Source organism: Passer domesticus, chromosome Z (assembly GCF_036417665.1).
Source record: "Passer domesticus isolate bPasDom1 chromosome Z, bPasDom1.hap1, whole genome shotgun sequence".
NCBI lineage: Eukaryota > Metazoa > Chordata > Aves > Passeriformes > Passeridae > Passer > Passer domesticus.
The window spans coordinates 40,187,436-40,206,795 of NC_087512.1; the positions used below are offsets into that span (position 1 = coordinate 40,187,436).

Sequence of the window (19,360 nt, forward strand, 5' to 3'; positions counted from 1 at the left end):
TGTCACTACTAAAAACAAGTTAATCACTTACAGTTAGTTTTTCCTAAATAAACCACATGACCTTTGACAGTAAAGCACTCTTTGGTGGACAATAGTTACACTGTGTACTCAATACTGCAGCTTCATAAAAAACTTCATACAAAGTAAGAAAGAACAGCCAATCAACACAGGAGATTACCAATACTATTAGAAATAAAAGCTTTTGTGGTTGATTCTCAGACTCAAGTGAAGACTTCAACCCAGTCTGAATGCACAACACAGATTTATATACTTAAAAGCTCCCACCATCTGGTGATCAGCAGCTAAGTGATTGCCATCACAATTCGTACACATGCATCATACATACTAGCAAGCCCTCTTTATAATAGAGAGCTTAAATATTTACACCTGAGTCTGAATGTACGTAGATTATGTTGGTTTTGAGAAAATGTTATCATGGTAGAAAAAAAGTCTACCAAACATGTTGAGAGTACATTTTATTCTACAAGTAAAAAAGAGATTGTTCTATTTCATTTTTTACTGAAAAATAGAGCCAAAGTGATCTTCCTTGAATTGCATCAAGTCCCCTCTATATCCCCTTCACTCCTGAATATCCTCTTCAACACTGGTGGCTTATTCGAAATTCAGCGCAATACTGTTCTAGTCTTTGTGACGGATTGGCTGTTGAAATAAAACATATTTGAGGGAAAAAGTTAAACATTACTCAGTATGTATTCCAAGCAAGCATTTCTGGCAAGGTAAAATGAGCAAATGGTACTTCAAAGAAAGAAACAAAAAGTCACTGCATTTAGTAACACAGCCATACTGTCAAGAATGCACAGACTGGTCTGATCACAGACAATATGAAGAAAATTCTGTTCCATACAGAAATGCAGAAGGGGATTCAAAGTACCATAATTTAATTAAGCACATTTGTGTAAAGCATTCCTTTTCTTTTTCTCCTTCTGAAGTATTAGACTGCAGGAAAAGTAGGAAGAACAAGACAGAAACATTTATATTTTTTTGAAGCTAGATTTAGATTACATATAGAAAAGTTCTGCAATGCTGCAGGTAGTTTTCAGTTTTCAGTATTTTAATAAGGGTGTAGAAGACTGCTTTGTAATACCTGGCAAAGCAAAGGCATATGAGATTTTTAACTCTTTGTTAGCTTTTGTGATACTCCTCTATACAGTTTTCATACCTTTTCCACATATTCCTCATTATAATTTTTTGTAATATCTTTACCTTCATTCCCTTTACACATCAAAATGCCTTTAGCACTTAGGATTTCTTTTCTAATCAACTACTTACTACAACTGAATTTTAATTCTGTTCTGTGTGGTGACATGGAAAAGACCATTTAACTAGTGTCTTATGACTCAGTTGGTTTGGATGTGAAGTATGCACCTTGTTAAAATACAGACATGAACTTCTCAGTAACTGTCTAACTTACAAGGAAGATGTCTTAACTGGAGAAATAAGGGCACCCACAAAGAAATACCAGGTTATGGGATAGAAATGTGACTTCCTGCAGGTCAAAAACCAGTGTTATTTCAATCACAAGATGTGTCTTATGTCCATCAGTACTTTCTTTCATAGAAGGCAGCTGACATCTAAAGATGTTCCACAAAGGAAAAGCAGTGAGTGTTATAGTTAGGACTGAAATTCCCTATGTTCTCTTTAAAAAGCCAGATTAGTGTTTTAGATGTAAATAGCTGTTTTTGCTGAAAAATCATTTTGGAGACAATCCATGGTAGTGTCTCCAACAGTCTGAAGGATGAAATGACAAATTCCCTAGCTATGCAGATTATACTGCATTAGGATGGGTCACAAGTGTGATTCACAAAAATAATTGACTAAAGTGACATAAAGCAGTAAATGAGATCGATGTAAAAATGGTGCAAGATGTTTCCACTGGAATGTATCAGAAAGAAAATGAAAGAATAAGGATATACAGTAATGCCAGTGAAGTTCAGTGAAATAGACAAAGTCTTGACAAAGACAGATGCTGGTTAGGGCAGGATGTCAATATTGTAGAAATAATTATTCTCTACCTGCAATCCACTTGGTCTGGATAAAGTTCAATGAATCTGAGTACTGTGAGGTAATGCAAACTGCTCATACTTCAAGAAATTAAACTTAAATTAAAAGAAAAGGCATACTTAAAAAAAGACTGATACTTTTTCAAATGTTACAGGAAAATAAAATGACACCTACAAGACTAACAACAAGTTACTGCATTCTAAATCCATTAAATGATATGGTCATACCACAACACCCTTGAGAGGTACTAGCACCCAATTGGCCCTCTCAGATTGTAAAACAATTAAGATGTCCATAACTGTGACAGAAGAAAGACAAATTTGATTATTGGATGGAAATATGAAAGTAACTGAACTTCTTACACCTCCAAAGTTAGAAGAAAAGAAACAGTATATGGGTGAGGTATTTGGGGTAGTTTTAGAAAGTCCATTAAAATATGAAGGAAGTAATTTATGAAGTTTGAGATTGACTTGGTCCATGGCCTTCAGAGTCATACATCTAGCAATGCACCTAAAGGATTTCTTAAGAAATTAATGAAATGTTCTGTGAACTCTATTTTAGGGATGCTATTTTCTCCTAAGGATAGGTATTCACATCTCACACAATACAAAGGTCAGCTTGGAGAAGTGCTTTCCAGGAACTGAAAATCTCTCTTCAGATTACACACATGCATGAATGTAGATACAAAATGTTGCAAGCAGGTTGGGTTAAAACTGGGAGAGACATGCAGAATAAAAACAGCAGGCAGAATCCCATCAATTCTATTTGGACCAAAACTGACATGGTAAAAATTAGACAAAATGGAGAAAAAGCCCAACCAACCGAAAGAAAACCTGGAAAACTACCACTGATTTTTAGTAAAATACCTGTTTAGAGAAAAAAGTCTTATTTTTTAATATGTTGTTCAATAAAACAAAGTCACAACTAAAATGTCTCTGAATAGAATTTACTGCACTCTACTGACTAACAGAGCAAATTTTTCATAACTTCATTACCTTCAAGGTAAGAGGATGAAGAAAGAGAAAGAATAACTCTGTGAGGAAAAAGCTGCAAACCAACTTTTCAGAGATATTTATAAATCCAGGCACATAACATAGAAAGTGGTTATGTGCCATCTTTTACTCTTTCCAGTCAAAATCTCTTCAGCACCTGACAGACCCGTTTTTCACTAAGAGTTTAAGACAAATTCCAGTAAATTGTAAGCAATGGAGATTGTTTGGATATTGTTTTAAACTATGCTCTCAGGCTCATCTTTTAAAATGACCTGGAGAGTTGCCACTGAGGAGTGTGATCACAGGCATACACAAAAATAAATAGCAGTAGTCTAGCCATATGCTTCTGGGCCAAAAGCCACTTTCAGTCTTCCACAAATCTGTTAGAATTTAGAATTTCATTAAGCTTTACCAAACAGGTTTAATTCAGATTATCAACCATGCTTTCAGTAAAAAAAAAATCTCATACCAGTATACACATGCGTTTTATACACTTCACCTTTCCACAACCACTGCATTTCAGTTGTCTATTGAATTCTTCCTAGTTTTGACTTCATGCACTGACTAGTATATGACTTAATGCTGTGAGGAATTTTTCCATCTCTTACTCCAGGCAAAGGGGTATTCATGTTACCAAAATCCCTTGTCTTCAGTAATTATCATATTGAGTACTCATATTGAGAATTACTATTTAAAATTCTCCAGCTTGGAAGACTGAGCAACATAAATAAATTACTTAAGATGTAAGGTTCCAGATGTTCTCAATACATGACACAAACCATTTAATTGTTTCTCACTTTCCATTGCTAGGAGAAGGAGCTGAACTATGGCAAAGCTCCTGCCAGCAGTGGATACAACAGCTCAAAGTATTTGCCTAGAAAACAGTTACAGTAAAGAGGGTAACTCTCACCTTTTTAAACTGTTTTTTCTTGCAGCAGACCTGGTAGTTCTTTTAGTAATGTCTGTACTGTCAGAAATGCTAGGTTCAGAGGTTTTATTTTTCTGAACACTGGACTGCAGAGTTACTCTGTAAAGAGTAGGAAAAAAGAAAGATTATATAATTGGAAAGTTCCTAAAACACTGAAAAGAGGGTGTTACAGTTACAATAGAGCTAACGAGTATCAGCTTTGTATCTATTTTCTATTTCATCTGTGTAAGGTTCCAGCTGTGAAAGTATGCACCGTTTTAGAGACTCTGACCTCAGAGTAACTTAGCTGTTACTCTTTATTCTCCTGCTATTATTAGACTCTGGCTTCACTGAGTCCAGTCGTATGAGTGGATTACATGAGACTGGAAATCAAAACCTCCATTAAATAGTGCAAGTTACAGTCTGGTTGGTTAATACCCTGAAGAAATTACTTTCACAGAATCCTATATATGAATACTGAATGCTAACTTTTGGAGCAAAAGAGAACAGGAATATGCGGGCAGAAAATATACACTTTTATATTCATGTAACATACTCACCAAAAACAGAAATGGAAAAAACCTCCAATGTTTTCATTGTTTTATATGGGTTTCAGAATTAGAACATGTATTTGAGATAACAATTTCATCTAAAATACGTTCTTCATACACTAAAACTGATCAGCAACATTATTTTTACTATACACTTCTTGATTAGCAGACAAATGTCTACATAACCACAAATTTCAATATTTTAAACTCCTACTACTTGAAAAAAATCTCTCTTAATAGTTGAGCCTTGCAAAATACTACTTGATTTGCAAATGTTCAAACAAAACAGCCAGCTGCTCAGGTAAGATACAAGGTTTCAATGACAAGTACTACCAAAATGCAATCCAAATTCTCCTGTAAATACAGGACATTCAAAGTTGAAAGAAGTGCTTTTACAGGAGGCAGAAAAAACCACCCCCAGATATCTTCAACCTCATACTTCTTTAGACAGAACAAATTCTTCTAATGAAAATGTTTTCCTTGCATGCCCAAGGTGAAAATATTTAAAACCTGAAAGCTTATGTTATAGTTTTTACTGTGATTGTAAAACAGTTTTAACAAGTTCTAATATTGAAATTCTTTTTTCAGTGCCACAGTTGTCATACAGAATGAACAAATTCAGTCTACCACACTTTCATCCAAGCACTAAAAATTACAGCAGTGGTGAAATAAGACCTGCATTATACCATTCATCTGTGCTGATAGAAACTTCTAGGAATGAACAGAAAAGCATGAGGTTATGCTGAACCTTTTAACATTCAATCACTGAAATATAAACGTGAACAAATTGTGGCACATACTGGTTTACTAGTGCTCACGCAGCCAGAAATATGGAAAAATCATGTTTTCTCCTTAAATACATCCACATTTGGTGTCTCTCTGCATAAAATGCATGCAATATACATATAAAAGAAAGCAAAAGTTATTGGAATGTAATTTTTGTAATATTTCTCTCACAAACACCCATTTTTTCTAGATACCAGAAATTCAGAAAACTGGTCAATGTACCTGGCTTATACCCATATACGTATCTAACATGAACTGAAATATGAGCCAGCAGTGTACCCTTGTCACCGAGAAGGCCACTAGTATTCTGGGGACCATCAGGAAGAGCACTGTCAGCAGGTCAGAAGAGGTGATCCTGCCCCTTTCCTCAGCCCTGGTGAGGCACATCTGGAGTGCTGTGTCCAGTTCTGGGCTCCTCAGCACAAGAGAGGCATGGAAGTCCTGGAGAGAGTCCAGTGGAAGGATATGATGATGGAGGGACTGGACGTCTCTCTTATGAGGAAAGGCTGAGGGAGCTGGGTCTGCTCAGTCTCCAGAAGAGACAACAGAGGGGACTTCATCAATGTCTGTCAGTATCTGAAGGCAGGGTGTCAAGAGCCAGGCTCTGCTTGGTGGTGCTGAGCAATAGGAGGCATTGGGCACAAACTGATACACAGGAAGTTCCACCTGAATGTGAAGAACTTCTGAACTTCTGAATCTGACACACAAACTTCTTTACTGTGCAGGTGACTGAGCACTAGAACAGATTGGCCAGAGAGGTTGTCAAGTCTCCCTCACTGGAGATTCAAGAACCATTGGATGCAATCCTGTGCCATGTGCTCTGGCATGACTCTGCATGAGCAGGGAGTTGGACAAAATGACCCACCGTGGTCTATTTCAACATTTATCCATTTTGTGATTCTGTGAAGCATTATGAATTCTCAAGACAGCATTTTGCACAAACATTTAAATACTCATCTTTTCAACATATCATAAGGTAGCCCTTACTTCCCAGAAAATTTCATCTTATCTGTTCAAAACAAAGAAAATAAAAGAAGCTCTAAATGGTAATGTGACTTATAATAAAAATAGTCACTAGGAAACCGTAACGACCACAAAAACATCCTTGTAAGTTTGCTGCATTTGCCAAAGGGAGATAACAAGATGCCTTATGGGATCAGCTCAGAGCCAGCTGTGAGCAGGGTAGATCTTTAACATCATCTGTTCTTCAGCTGTTATGTCATTTTTAAATCTCAGATATATACAACTTCACTGGGCTACTCTATAGTAAAGGTAATTGAAATAGTTGTGAACAAAACATTTGCTAAATTATCACACAGACATATTTAAATCAGACTAGAATTCTAGACGTCCAAGGCTTATAGCAACTCAAGGAAAAGAGACAAGGTTCTATTTACACAACTGTCTGACAGGTTGTTGCAATTAAACACTGTCTTTGAGCCTCACAGCTCTCAGCTGAGGAGCAGCAACAGTGCTATCACAGCTTTCATTACAATGCTACTGCATATATGTTAAAGGTGAGAGAAGAAACTAATGTATGGAATTTTGCTTTAGCACAATTAGACTAACAGCCTCACTTGATAGGAGGTTCAATAGATAGGTTTTATAATGGATGTGAGATTATAGTAGAGGAAATCTTGCCAAAATGTCAACATGAAAAAAATATCCCAAACTACATTACAAAAGGACACCTACCTTGCTGCTTTAGAGCTGTTCACATAAAATAGCATGTCACACAACTTCCAGAAACACCAGCCAACCCATCTGATGCACACAAAGGTTTTCTAACTCAATGGGATATGATAAAAAATTTAAAAAACCAACCAACCACCACCACCACCAAACCTCCACAAAAAATAAACAAAAAACAAACCAAAACCAAAAAAACCCTGAATTAACAAAAAAACCAACCAAAAAACAACAAAACCCTGCAGGTTATAGGATGTTGTAATAGTCACACTATTAAACATACATTTACATTTTAAGAATTTTTCATCTCAAATTCATCTGCCATGGAAACATCCCTTGGTAGTTCTGATCCTAAATACACACCACAAATAGCAGAGTAGTTTATACACTGCTTTCTTATTCAAGCTAATACCTTGGTCTTTAAACAAATAAAGACCTGTTTAAATGGAAAAGTGCTCGGTAAGGACCAGCAACTTTTAAAGTTAACTCACAACTTTTATTCTACATTTAACTTAGTGCAAGGCTGGAACATAGACACACCACCAGGACACAAAAACCCAAACTCCACAACCCGAGACAAAATCCACAAAACTTGAACTGCAAGCACTGTAATACACATTGGACAGCAATCCATCTGCAATAAGGTTTTTTGAAATATGTGATTGCAGTATCCTAAACAGGGATGAAGAAAAAAGACGTTACTCAGGTGCATGTCTTCTCTGTCTGCAAAAAGCATTTTAGTCTTGCCAGCCAATCTGGGCAAGCTGTCTTACAAGGTCTGTCAAATGCAGTACTGCTTTCTCCTTCATCACCTCATGTTTTTTAAGAAAATAGACCTGAGGTCTCTATTAGTCTTCCAAGTCATTGACAGGCAACAAGTAATCGATAACTTCAGCATACAGGGCTCCAGCCAACACAACTGCCAGGCCAGCCCTTATTGATCCATGATCCTTACTGATAATTTGATCTCTTAAAACACGGGATATTAGCTGCAGAAAGAAGAGAAATTAGGCAAGCTTTTAAGAAAAGCCAAAGTATTTTCCCTCCCTATACTTAAACCAACATTGTATCATAGTTAGACTTGAAAATCAAGCAGCAGCACCAGTAATTGGAAATTCACAGCAAATGGGAATAACTAAATTGCTTGCATCACATCTACCAACATCAAATGTCTTTTTTCATCCAGCAAGGAAAAAATGTTTCTATTTTTTTAGACAGAACACAAGACACAGTAAGAGAAAGAAAGGACAATAGTTGACTGAAATTGATCTTATAGCACAGTACAGCAAAACAAAGCACAGATTGTTTCACCTCTTTGACCTGTGTTTTAAGTTTAGCTTTTTAGTATGTGTTCAGAAGTTTGAGGTCTGACTTCCAGAGACCACTGAGAAAAGAAAAAGTTCTCCATTGACTGTAAAACTTTAAAAACACGCCTCTCATGTTATTTGGAATAATGCCTCTCAAGTAAATTATTTAACAAGGTTAAGGAAAAAATTAAGCTGAAGTGATCTTTATTTCTTTATAATTTCTTTCTCAAAAAGAACAGATTAAGATGACTTCAGTGAAGGCTAACCGAATAATTAACCTGTCCAAAGTCTCACAGTACTCATTCTATAGTCATCCAATCACTCAGGTCAGCAGAAAGTTTCATGCTTTTTAAAAAGTGCAGACAAAAAGCTGCAAGGCCAAAATTACAGATGACAGAAAATCTCAACCTTAATGCCTTTCAGGAGAGACGGCCTTATTCTTAATTAGTAAAAGACTTTCTGACAATTTTTTTTAATCTGAGAGCACCAAGATTTCAAGTATTCACCCAAAGTAATCATTCTACTTTGAGGGTGGTGATGACAGAGGAGCTCCAGGAAGGCTCAGAAACAAGCAAAAAGTTCATTTGCACTTCCTCACAGTTCTGTGTGCTGTTGAAATTTTAGTTGACCAAAATATGTAAGCTGTCATTTGATGAAAACATTGCACCTTTTAAGTAGAAGCAAGGCACAGAAATCACTGCAGCTACTCTGATCAAAGTGGAGTGAAGAAAGAGTGAAAACTGTACTCAAGAAACTGATATGCTATTAGTGTTTTCTCAGCTGCTGAATCCAAGTAACAGAATAAAGGAATGTAAGTAGTCTCCTAAAGCTCTAGAAAACATAATTGTGAACAAGAGATGATGAAACCAGACTGGCTGGGTAAAGAATTGAGCCTGGACCTAACACTACAACCTACCCCATCTTCTTTTGTGTCAAAAAGGTAAAAGAAGTAATGTGTTATGACGTGGCATATATTTATTCTCTTTGTAGAAACAAAGACCTACTGATATTTCTAACAAATTCTAATTCTAATTTCATGGGAATAAAATCATGTGTTGGGAAAACAGCCTACTTTGCAAGTTCATGAACTTTGAAGTAAAACTGAAACTAACATCTGGATCTGCAATATGCAAAGGATAGGATCATATTTTAAAGCAGTACTTTTTTATTTCTTATAGATAATTTTGCTTATGTAGTTTTGCTTAACTGCAGAGAAGAAACACTTCAAAACTAAAAACTACTCTAATTATAAGAGCTCTTTGCCTTTGTATATTGTAAGCCAGCCATAAAAATCACTCAATTATTCCAAATAATATGCACAAGAATATAACAAAGCCAGAGCAGTGATATTCACTCTTGCAACAAAGCCAGTAAGAAACATGACATGAAAACATGCATTTAAGACATACTAGACAGAAAGTGTGAGCTATTGTAGAGAAATGGAATGGGACACTTACACAGTGGCTCTCTCTCAGGGAGTCCTGATGGTTACTACGTTCTTAAACCATCTAGACAGAATAGCAGGCTGGGCAGAAGGGAGCCACATACAATCCACCAGATGACAATGCTACACAGTGTAGACACCAGCATAGCTAGGAGCCATCTAAAAAGGGATTGGAGGGGGAGGTAGAGATGAAAAAAAATTCAAAAGCAAAAGCTATTGGTGCATTTTAGCTTGTTTCAAGTTCTTCAAAAGGATAGTGCTCTATAAACTTTGCCAAGCATTTCTTACTTTCTATGACTAACAATCCATCCAGCCATAAATTGCCAATATAGTACCCATGTGCTGCTGGAATCAAAGCAAATCTTCTGAAACCCTCACCAAAGCCACCTATTTCAGTCTGTATCACTCTTGGAAAGAAGTGTGTGCAAGAGCAATACATCTCTGACCACTTGCTGCCATCTCGTATGCAGTTGCATCAGCCTGTATTCACACATCCTACTTCACAATCATACATTCTGATATTAAAATATTACATCACAGACAGGTAAGTTTGCAGAAACAAACAACTTATATAAACAACCAGATGATGGTGTGTATTACCTTTCTGTGTAAGAAGCAAAAGACAACTCATAATCCTTTGCCACAGGTGCAGAATATCGCTTATTAGAACACACATAAAATATCCAGTCATCAACACATAAAGAATTTATACAACCAACTTCAATAAACACTCTACACAAGTCCCTTGTGACTTAAAAGTAAATAGTGCCTCTAGTTTTCAAAGACTAACTACCCAAGCTTCTGGTGCTCTTACTTTGCACCCCCACCCCCCCTTCTTTTTTCCTCTGAAATAAAACTACTTGGAAGATTTAGAAGCTTCTGTTAGTTTTCTTAGATAAAAGTAATAAATTTCACTGCAAGAATAATTATTTTAACAGACTAAACTAAAAAAGGAAAGAGACAGTCACCTCTTGTAGTGGAAAAAACTTCTGACTCATGTAAGGCACTAAATATTCCTTGCAATAAAACAACAGTAACACAAAGAAATTAATGAGTTTACACATTCATTTTTCACTGAATTATTTCAGTACAAGTTGCAAACCATAAAAATAACTCAGGGGAACAGAAAGAGGCATATTGAAGCTCCTTGAGCAACAACGCACAATGTAAAAATGAGCTGTAAGTTCCAGGTCAATTATTTTAATTCTACACAAGTACAAGCTAATTAAAACAGACATTGCAGAATGTTTCATGAGCCAAAAAATATTTTAATAGTAGATAGGTCTTGAATTAAGAAGGTATTAGGACAACGGCTCTGAATATGTTATCACACAGTCTACATTCATCATATGGAACATACAGTAAGTGTGTGGCAATTAAGTACTTGACAACTAAGGCACTTCTGCACCTTGGAAATGAATCTGCGAGGCAGTTGTTTTTTACTGTGCTATTTGAGGTAACTGAGGTGATGCATTTTGATAGTTTTTAAGTCATCTGGGCACAGTCTTTGTTCTGAGTATGTTGTTTCTTATATGGCTGTCTGTGTAAATCATATGCATGGACAAGAAGACAGTAATTTAAAACAAAAGCAGAAATCAGACATAGCAATATGTGAAGGTTTCCAGAGATATATTTCTTTACCTTCAGCACATTTTTATCACATACTTCTCACTGTTTCTAAAAGTCTGATGGCAGTGGTGATCTTGAAAAAGAAGAAAATAAAAATGCCAGCAAGGCAGCAGAATCATGTCCTGCAGAAGGACAACACTACAAAAGTCATGTTAACTGTGGCCTGTGACTTTGGTCACATGTGATTGCAAAAGTCTGACAGCCAGGGGTCACCATTGCTTTTCAAGCAATCAAAGGAGATCCTGCAAAGTTTTCCAAGTGTTGCATTCTCTTGCAGTTTATTTAAGGGCAAGCAGATAGATTTTGTACCTCCAGTTGCTACAATAGATGCAAATTTTCTTTTACAGGTGGTGTTTCGGGACTTGCCTAAAATAAAGAGACTACCAGCTTCACTGACAGAAATGCAGTTCTTTGAATTTTTTTATTGAAACAGTGGCTACTCTGCCTTCCAGATCCACCAGACATTATCACAAAGCCCAGACAATTTAGGGAAAGTTCTCTTCCTTGGAAGAGAAAATGAAAGGAAGTTAAAAGTTATCCTTCTTTCATCTCTGACTTTATCAATGTTACTTCAAACACCAGCACATATCTTATTTGAGCCAATCAAACAAAACCATACAGAATCATATTCTTTCATTTTTATACTACCACAGAACAGACAAGAGAATGTTTGTGATTAAACTAAAAAGTAGAGCATTCAGGAGTGCTGTATGTGCTGGTAATGTGCAGAATACCAGCATCAAAAACTATACAGAAAACTAGAAATTCAGTCTTGCAGTTCTTTTACCAAATTGTCCTGCCTCCTCTGCATTCACCAAGCCTTCAGAGAAATGGTGAATCTCATGTTTGTTTTAAGGCAGTAAAAGCAGCATTGATAATAAACACTTGTGGGCAACAGGAAGTATGCATGAAAAAGAGGATAAAAGTGTTTCTGGCATTTTATATATTTAGAAACTGACTTACGCTAGTGGAGATGGAGTTGGAGCTTTTGCTTGCCTTTTGCTTTTCAGAGCACGAAGCTTATCCCCTTGTGTTAAACAGTTTGTTTCATCATCATCACTGTACTGGATAAGTGGAGGGGGGAAAGGGATAAATCAAGATTAAATATAGACACTTAAATATATAAAAATTAACTTTATCTTAAAACTTAGAATTATCTCAACAGGATAAAGTCAAAGGAAATTCACTTGCATAAATATAGTTCTGTTCCTTCCAGTTTCCTGTTTGCTGCTTTAGAAGCTGTAAGCCATTAAGTGGTGTCATGACTTACATGCATCGGAATATTGTCTCCTTTTAAAGCATTGGAAGCAATATATTATAAAATCTCTGCTTAGGTACAGTATGATCTTCAATAAATGCAGAATTTCCCTCCTTCACTTGCCTTTTTAAAACAGCAGTACTGTCTTTTTCAAAAAGCACCATGAAAAGGTATTACAGAATTTGCAATTAGAAACTAAAATAAGTAAAAAAACCCACCCTTTCATCCCCTCCTTTTAAATACACACAGTGAAGCAACAGACAATCCAAAATTAAATCAGTGTTTTTGATTGCAGAATGTACTTTTTTCTATTGTTGACCTAATTACAAAAGACTACAGCGTGATGATGCTCCTACATCACTTGTGTTCTAAACTCCATTTTTCATAATTGGCATCCCTAGTTTCCCCCCCCCCCCAATATCCTTTTATACAAAAAGGGTGAACAGAAAAAAAAATTGATTAACAAAGTTTTAGTGCACCCACAGGTTTTTTCAAAACCTGAGAGATTCTCAACAGTTCCAACTTTTACAAGAGCACAATATTTGCATGGTTACCAGTTCAATGTCCTTTTGGATGGTTCTCCTGTTTCTTGTGTTATTAATTGAAATATCATCTACTCCTGACAGAATTCTTGTTACAGCAATTTTATGGTTTCGTTTCAACTTTGCACGGAAAATATCCCCTTCTGTCCAAAGTTCTGCCTGTTTGCTATCATAACATGGAAAAAAAGGCCCAAAACATAACAAATTAACACTGAAGATTGTTAAGTGTACAATAGAAGAAGAAGAAGAAGAAGAAGAAAAAGACATCTAGATTCATTTTTGGCAATAATTTACACTCAATCTACTTACTCCATCAGGAAATGCTGTTGTGGTCCAATCACAGAACCAGGTCTATTTATTCTGATCCAGGCAATAGATTCAGCAGCTGTCATCCGATAATGCTTCATGATGTAACAAGCAATAAGTGTGCCTGTTCGTCCAAGACCAGCTGTGTAATATAAAAAATGTCTTTTTTATATATCCATTTCCATCTGGAATCTGTTGTAACTATAGGCACTGTTACTTGGACAAGTAGATACCTGCCTGATCAAAACAAATCTCTACTTATCAAATGTGGTAAGGGAAACTTACTCTTTGATCTTTTTCATCATATACAAGGTTACTAACACACTGTCCATATTTTTTTGAGTGAGGTAACCTTCCAAAGCCAGCAACTTTACAAATATCTATAAGTTTAGCTACATTTATTTACCTACCTATGAATATGTATGAAGGTATAAGAATGTTTTTAAGCGTGGGATAAAACAGTTGGCCTTTTTATTCTTTTTAGAATTCTCCTAACACCTTCTTGCAAACTAATCATACATTGCACTGAATTCAGATGTTCTCCCAGCCCCCCTCTAATTAATTTCTTTAACAAAGACAAATTTTTCAATAAGTCTGGGCACTAGCTAGCACAGGCAAGAAGTACTCCAGAGTCAGAAACCTTGTTTAAAATGGCCCTCAAAACAGTTCTATCTGCCTAGGAAAACATGAGAAGCTAGAGAGGACCACTCCAGCTAAGTGGCATCTCTCCTCAATCACTTGCTGCATATGCAAATCACACACCACTTCTCTCATTTAACAACTGACTGATCAACACCACTGCAAAATCTTCTGTATAACACAACAGCCAAGACTACCACACAGCAGTTACCATGACTTGCTTTAGGAACTTGCTTTAGCTTTCCATGACTCTCATGACAACTTTAGGAACAGGCTACAGCATTCAACACCTCCTCAAGAGTAATTGCAGGCAAGACACCATTAGTCTGACGTCTACCAAAGAACGCCTTAATTTGAATGAAAACAAAGCACTTGTATCACTGATACTCAATATTCTGGCATAAATTCAGGCATGTCACTTAATTGGTTATCACCTCAGTGAAGAATAAGAGTATGGACTTGTTTTCCCAGAGTCATGATGCTGGTTTCAACAATTTTTTCACTTTCCTATAATTCTGTTAAATGCAGCAAACAGATGGCAGATACAGGAACAAAACTGCAGTCTTTGCAGGTCCAAAGCAAACAGCTTAAGAAAAGGCCCTTCTCCTTCAATCACAGCATTATCAGATACACTAGGGATGCAGAGTTGTGGAGAAGAAATGTCTGATAGACTATTAAAGATGGTGTGGGAAGGGAAACATACTGCCTCTAGAGCAACAGAAAACTGAATTAACTATACTAGCTGCATTGGCCAGGCTCTTAAAATCTTCGAACTCTAACTCTGGAGGAATGGATATTCAGAGCATGCCCAAACTAGTATAAAGAGTCTCTGAAGGATGAAGATTTTGGTGGCTGTAGAAGAACACATATATTTTGAGGAATCTCCCCAAAATTCTGCTGTTTCCAAAAGTTTACAACTTGGTATATTTAAACATGTATTTTCAGAGAGAACTTGCCAGGACTTCAAATGCCTTGCCCAAAGCATCCTTTGAAAGTACTAACACTTTCTAGCAGAAAGAACCGTTAATATTGGAAATCTCACTTTCTCCAGTCTCATTTTGGGAATGGCTTGGAAGATTTTTCTGGTACTTAACAAAATTAGAAGATGAAGTGCTGAACAGAACCATAGAAATAATTTTAATGGAACAGTTGCAGTTTGGCAGAGATATTAATAACTAGATATAGTAGAATTATACTGCAAAATACCTCAGGAGCTGTAATTATAAACATCACTTGTAATAGAAACTGGTTTTTGCATCATACCTTTGCAATGAACAGCTATCACACCTTCAGCATTTTCACAAATATTTAGAAATGTTTTAACTATAGTATCACTAGGTGTGCTTCCATCAGCAAAGAAGAGATCAAAATGCTCAAATCCAGCATCTGTAAATCGTTTGGCATCATACAGTTTTTTGTTGAGGCGTATTATAGTGGTGACCTTATTTTGCTTGAAGTATGGGAAATAAGCCTCTGGAGCATGGTGGGGATAGCCTATTTGAGAGCAGAAGATAAAAAAAAGAGTGAGGCTTAAACTGAAGAAATAAAAAAATACTAAAAAATAAGATATGAAAACACTTCCAAAATAGAGACAAGATAAAGAAATAGACTAATTGAAAATGGAATTTTAATACAATCACCTAGGTCAGATACAATTAAACCAAGCATTAAAATTTTACTGCCAGAGTTCTTATAAAAGGAAAAGAGCCAAGGAAAAAACACACTGTTTGAGGAACAATTTTTAAAGCTTGTTCTTACTGATAACAATCAACTAAGAAAGCAGTGGGCTTGTGTTCCCCACCTCCTTTTTTAAGCATACCATTTTCAATTTTACTTCTTGAATGAGGTCCACTGAAGGCAATGAATTTGTTTGGTATTATCCAGTTAAAATCTCCATTTTCTGCTCTCTGTCAAGAGAAAATGCTTGGTTTATCATTATCCCTGTATTTTCAGGCTTTTCCTTATTGTTTCAAAATACATGCTAGATAGAATTGATGTATAACTTTTGTCAAAGGAAGGTGTGTTAGTTGGCTGCTTTCTTTTTAATCATGAGGATGACAGATGCTCTCAACCTTATGTTTCTCCCCTGTGTCCCTGTCTTTCTAAATAAGAGTTTTAGAACAATGCAACTCATACCCTTCAGATGAAGAGCAACTTTCAAATTTTTATTTTTTATAGGATCCTAAATTGGTCTTACCAATTGGTCTTACTTCTGTTCACAAATTAAATAATGATTTTTTAAGCTCTAGGAGCATTTAATTTTCTCTTTACAGATATCTGGCAGCTTTGCATTTCCAAGACTGCATATAATCAAGAGTTGCAGTCCTTCATTATGACAATAATTTCCTATGAGCCAAAGTGAATTTTATGCACTTGGAGTTTCCCAGCCCTGTTTCCTTCTTTACCTCAAAGAGTGTTATTACATTTTTGCCGTGTGTTCTCAAATACCTACTTTGATTGTTCTCTAGCATTCAGTTGGACTTGGGCTTGTATGCCCTTTAGTTTTTCGTCAAGACTGCTCAAGAATATCCAGGGTTTTACTGGATATTGTAAGGAGACTCCCAATTATTTCCGTTCTGGTTTCTGCTTTTCCCCATATTTGAGCATAATTATGTTTAAATCTGAATTTTAATATTCTCTCTCTGACCATGAACCTTTACTTAACTACCATAACTTAAAGAGACAAAACAGAAATGGAACTTAATACTAGAAAGGAATGGCAGAAATTATAAGCAATTGCTTTAGCATTAGTAACAGCAAACAAATCAAAAGATTGATACTGAACACTTACTTCATAATGCTCATATTCATCTACATCAAACGTACTAAAATCCAGGAAACCATACTGCAAAGCCTAAAATTCAGAACACAGCTCTTAACAAAGATGCCTCTTCAATGAGGACAGTTTCTTACTCTTTTTGGTTACATAAAGTCATTTAATACACACTGTCCTTTCTTCACAAAGTTTAAGAATACAGACAAACAGTCTTGCTTCAAACCCAGTTGGTAAATTTGAATATAAGTGAAGTCAGATGAATAAATCAACTTTTTTTGTTTTCACCGAATCACTATAAAAATCCCAGATTACTGAAGCATTCTTTTCATTATTGCTAGCTGCACAAAATAAAAAGAAAAATAACTAGCAAAAATATCTATTGAAACTATGAGTAGATTGTAAAGACCACATTCAAGGACTGGAGATATTTTTTGTGCATAAATTTTATTTGCTAGTATCTTCACTGATTTCAAATTGTTTGCAGTCACAAAGTCCTAAGTAGATATTACTGTGAGTCCATGATGTCCCATATTAGCCACAACCATAATACTTAGCACTGTATAAAAAAAACAATCATTTTGGTAACTGATAGTTTATCCACTTATTAAAACATGAAGACAAACACAGATAAATCCCATATCTCCAGATATTAAAAATACTACATTCTAATTTTCTCTTTTACTACCTAATCTTTTGTAGCTTTCCTTGTTGTTCACCAGCAAGAACAGCAATGTACCAGTCTTGGCATACAAATAACCAATTTCAAAATACCCAAAAAAGCTGAAAAATCACCAGTCTTCAAGAAGACGACTTAACCAGTAAAAACATCAGTATTTGGTAGAGATACCCACAATACAAAAGACAATAGTACAGTGGCAGAATTCCATTTCACTACTCATACAGACTAAAAAGAATGTGTTTTGATTTCTCTACCTTTTAATGCTGCATCACTTCACTTCTATCTTGCTAAAAAACCTAGATTTTGTAATTTTATAGTTAAAAAACAGAAGCACCTACCTCCTAACATTTGTTCTATTTTTATTTCTAAAGCAAAATCTGAAATCATTAGCATGTGCTGCAAATGCCAGAAGTGTATAGCAAACCCATTCAAAACCCTTTCAAAGGCTATGTTCAGCCTAACACATAACACCAGGGGGTTTATATAATAAACCTAACACATAGCTCTTAGGATTAGAGGTGAATTATGGTCCTGATAGATTACACAAGTAAAACTCAGAATTCCCTCTATAATATCTTCACTTGTTGATTATGTAAAGTATTAGCAGACTTCTATGAATGCTGTACCTACTTTGTGACAATGCATAATGCATAGTAAACTAGGCAACAATCCATAGATCTGCTACTTCACAGCTCTAACGGGATCCTAGTTTCCTAAGCCTTCTTCTTCTGATGGGCAACATTTAGCTACTTTTTTGAAATGCGAAAAATATTAGTTTACTGACCTTGTTTATTGCATGAAAACAGTCCAGTAATGTCAGATGAAAACTGCAAGTACCAAAGGAAGCATCCCTATAAGATAGATGACCAAAACTTAATTATTGTATTTTAATCCAAGTGCAAGCAATTGAAGATACTCCTCTAAAACACCTTTTAAAAATTACTGCAAGGTAATGATTATTAAACTGAAATAATTCTGTCAAATGATTACTTCATTTTCCATACATTGAATCTTACAAGAATAACAACATAAAATAAGTTATATTAACAGATACAACACTAAGATTACTCCAGCTACAATTTTTGTAATGCTGAAATGTTCAATTTTGGAAATGGACTGTTAGGATAAGCATTTTATTAAATATAATAAAATATTTTCCTTAAGAATCATAAATAGTTCATGCTTATATGAGAAGGGAAACTGGCTTCATTAAAACAACTTCTTTCAATTACAAGTTTTTAAATTCTGTTGATCCAGGAATTGCATGTTCTTAGTATGTGACCATTGTCAAATTTCATAAGCACAACAGATTAAGAATTCTCCAGGAATACTATAATGAAGTAAATAAATAAATTAAACTGAATCTACACCAGAGAACATTATGCCTCGGCAGAACACCTTGAGACCATGCAGCCCTTATCAGCTAATGTTTCTAATAAGTAGAAAACAGTTCATGTTCAAGTTTCAACTGAGAGGAAGAAGAACTTTTGAAGACCCTGGATAGCTGTCTCTAGTAATTTTTTCTACTCTTTCCTTCCTTATCAATCAGTGTGGAAAGGGGTAGAAATTAGCAGGAGACAGAAATAATAGAATGTTACTCAAGTAAAAGAAAGGACACATAAAGGTGACATTGTAGTAGCATGTGTCTCTTAGACCACCTGATGAGAAGAAACTAATGGATAAAGCCTTCTACGGTCAGATAGGAGCAGCCTCACATTCTTAGGCCATGGTCCTCACAGGCAACTGCAACCACTCTGATATGTTTTGGAGGGATAGCACAGTAGGGCACAGGCAATGCAGAAGGCTGCTGGAATACACTGATGACAACTTCCC

At 35.7% G+C, this 19,360-nt stretch overlaps 1 protein-coding gene across 5 annotated transcripts in view; it reads right to left on the reverse strand.

The window, feature by feature from the left end:
- Positions 1-461: 461 nt before the first annotated feature.
- The window catches only part of CDC14B (cell division cycle 14B), a 40,989-nt gene continuing 22,090 nt past the window's right edge, over positions 462-19,360 (reverse strand). For 3 of the 5 annotated variants that reach the window (XM_064404139.1, XM_064404142.1, XM_064404141.1), the window contains 9 exons: positions 18,312-18,378; positions 16,864-16,926; positions 15,892-15,979; positions 15,336-15,566; positions 13,437-13,575; positions 13,140-13,293; positions 12,291-12,391; positions 3,925-4,041; positions 462-660 (listed from right to left, as the gene is read on the reverse strand). In XM_064404139.1, coding sequence (XP_064260209.1) covers positions 624-660; positions 3,925-4,041; positions 12,291-12,391; positions 13,140-13,293; positions 13,437-13,575; positions 15,336-15,566; positions 15,892-15,979; positions 16,864-16,926; positions 18,312-18,378 — 997 coding nt within the window. In that variant the 3' untranslated portion in view covers positions 462-623. Of the gene's footprint in view, positions 661-3,924; positions 4,042-9,711; positions 9,858-12,290; positions 12,392-13,139; positions 13,294-13,436; positions 13,576-15,335; positions 15,567-15,891; positions 15,980-16,863; positions 16,927-18,311; positions 18,379-19,360 lie in introns of all 5 variants that reach the window. The other 2 variants (XR_010352976.1, XM_064404140.1) reach the window with 2 other exon arrangements.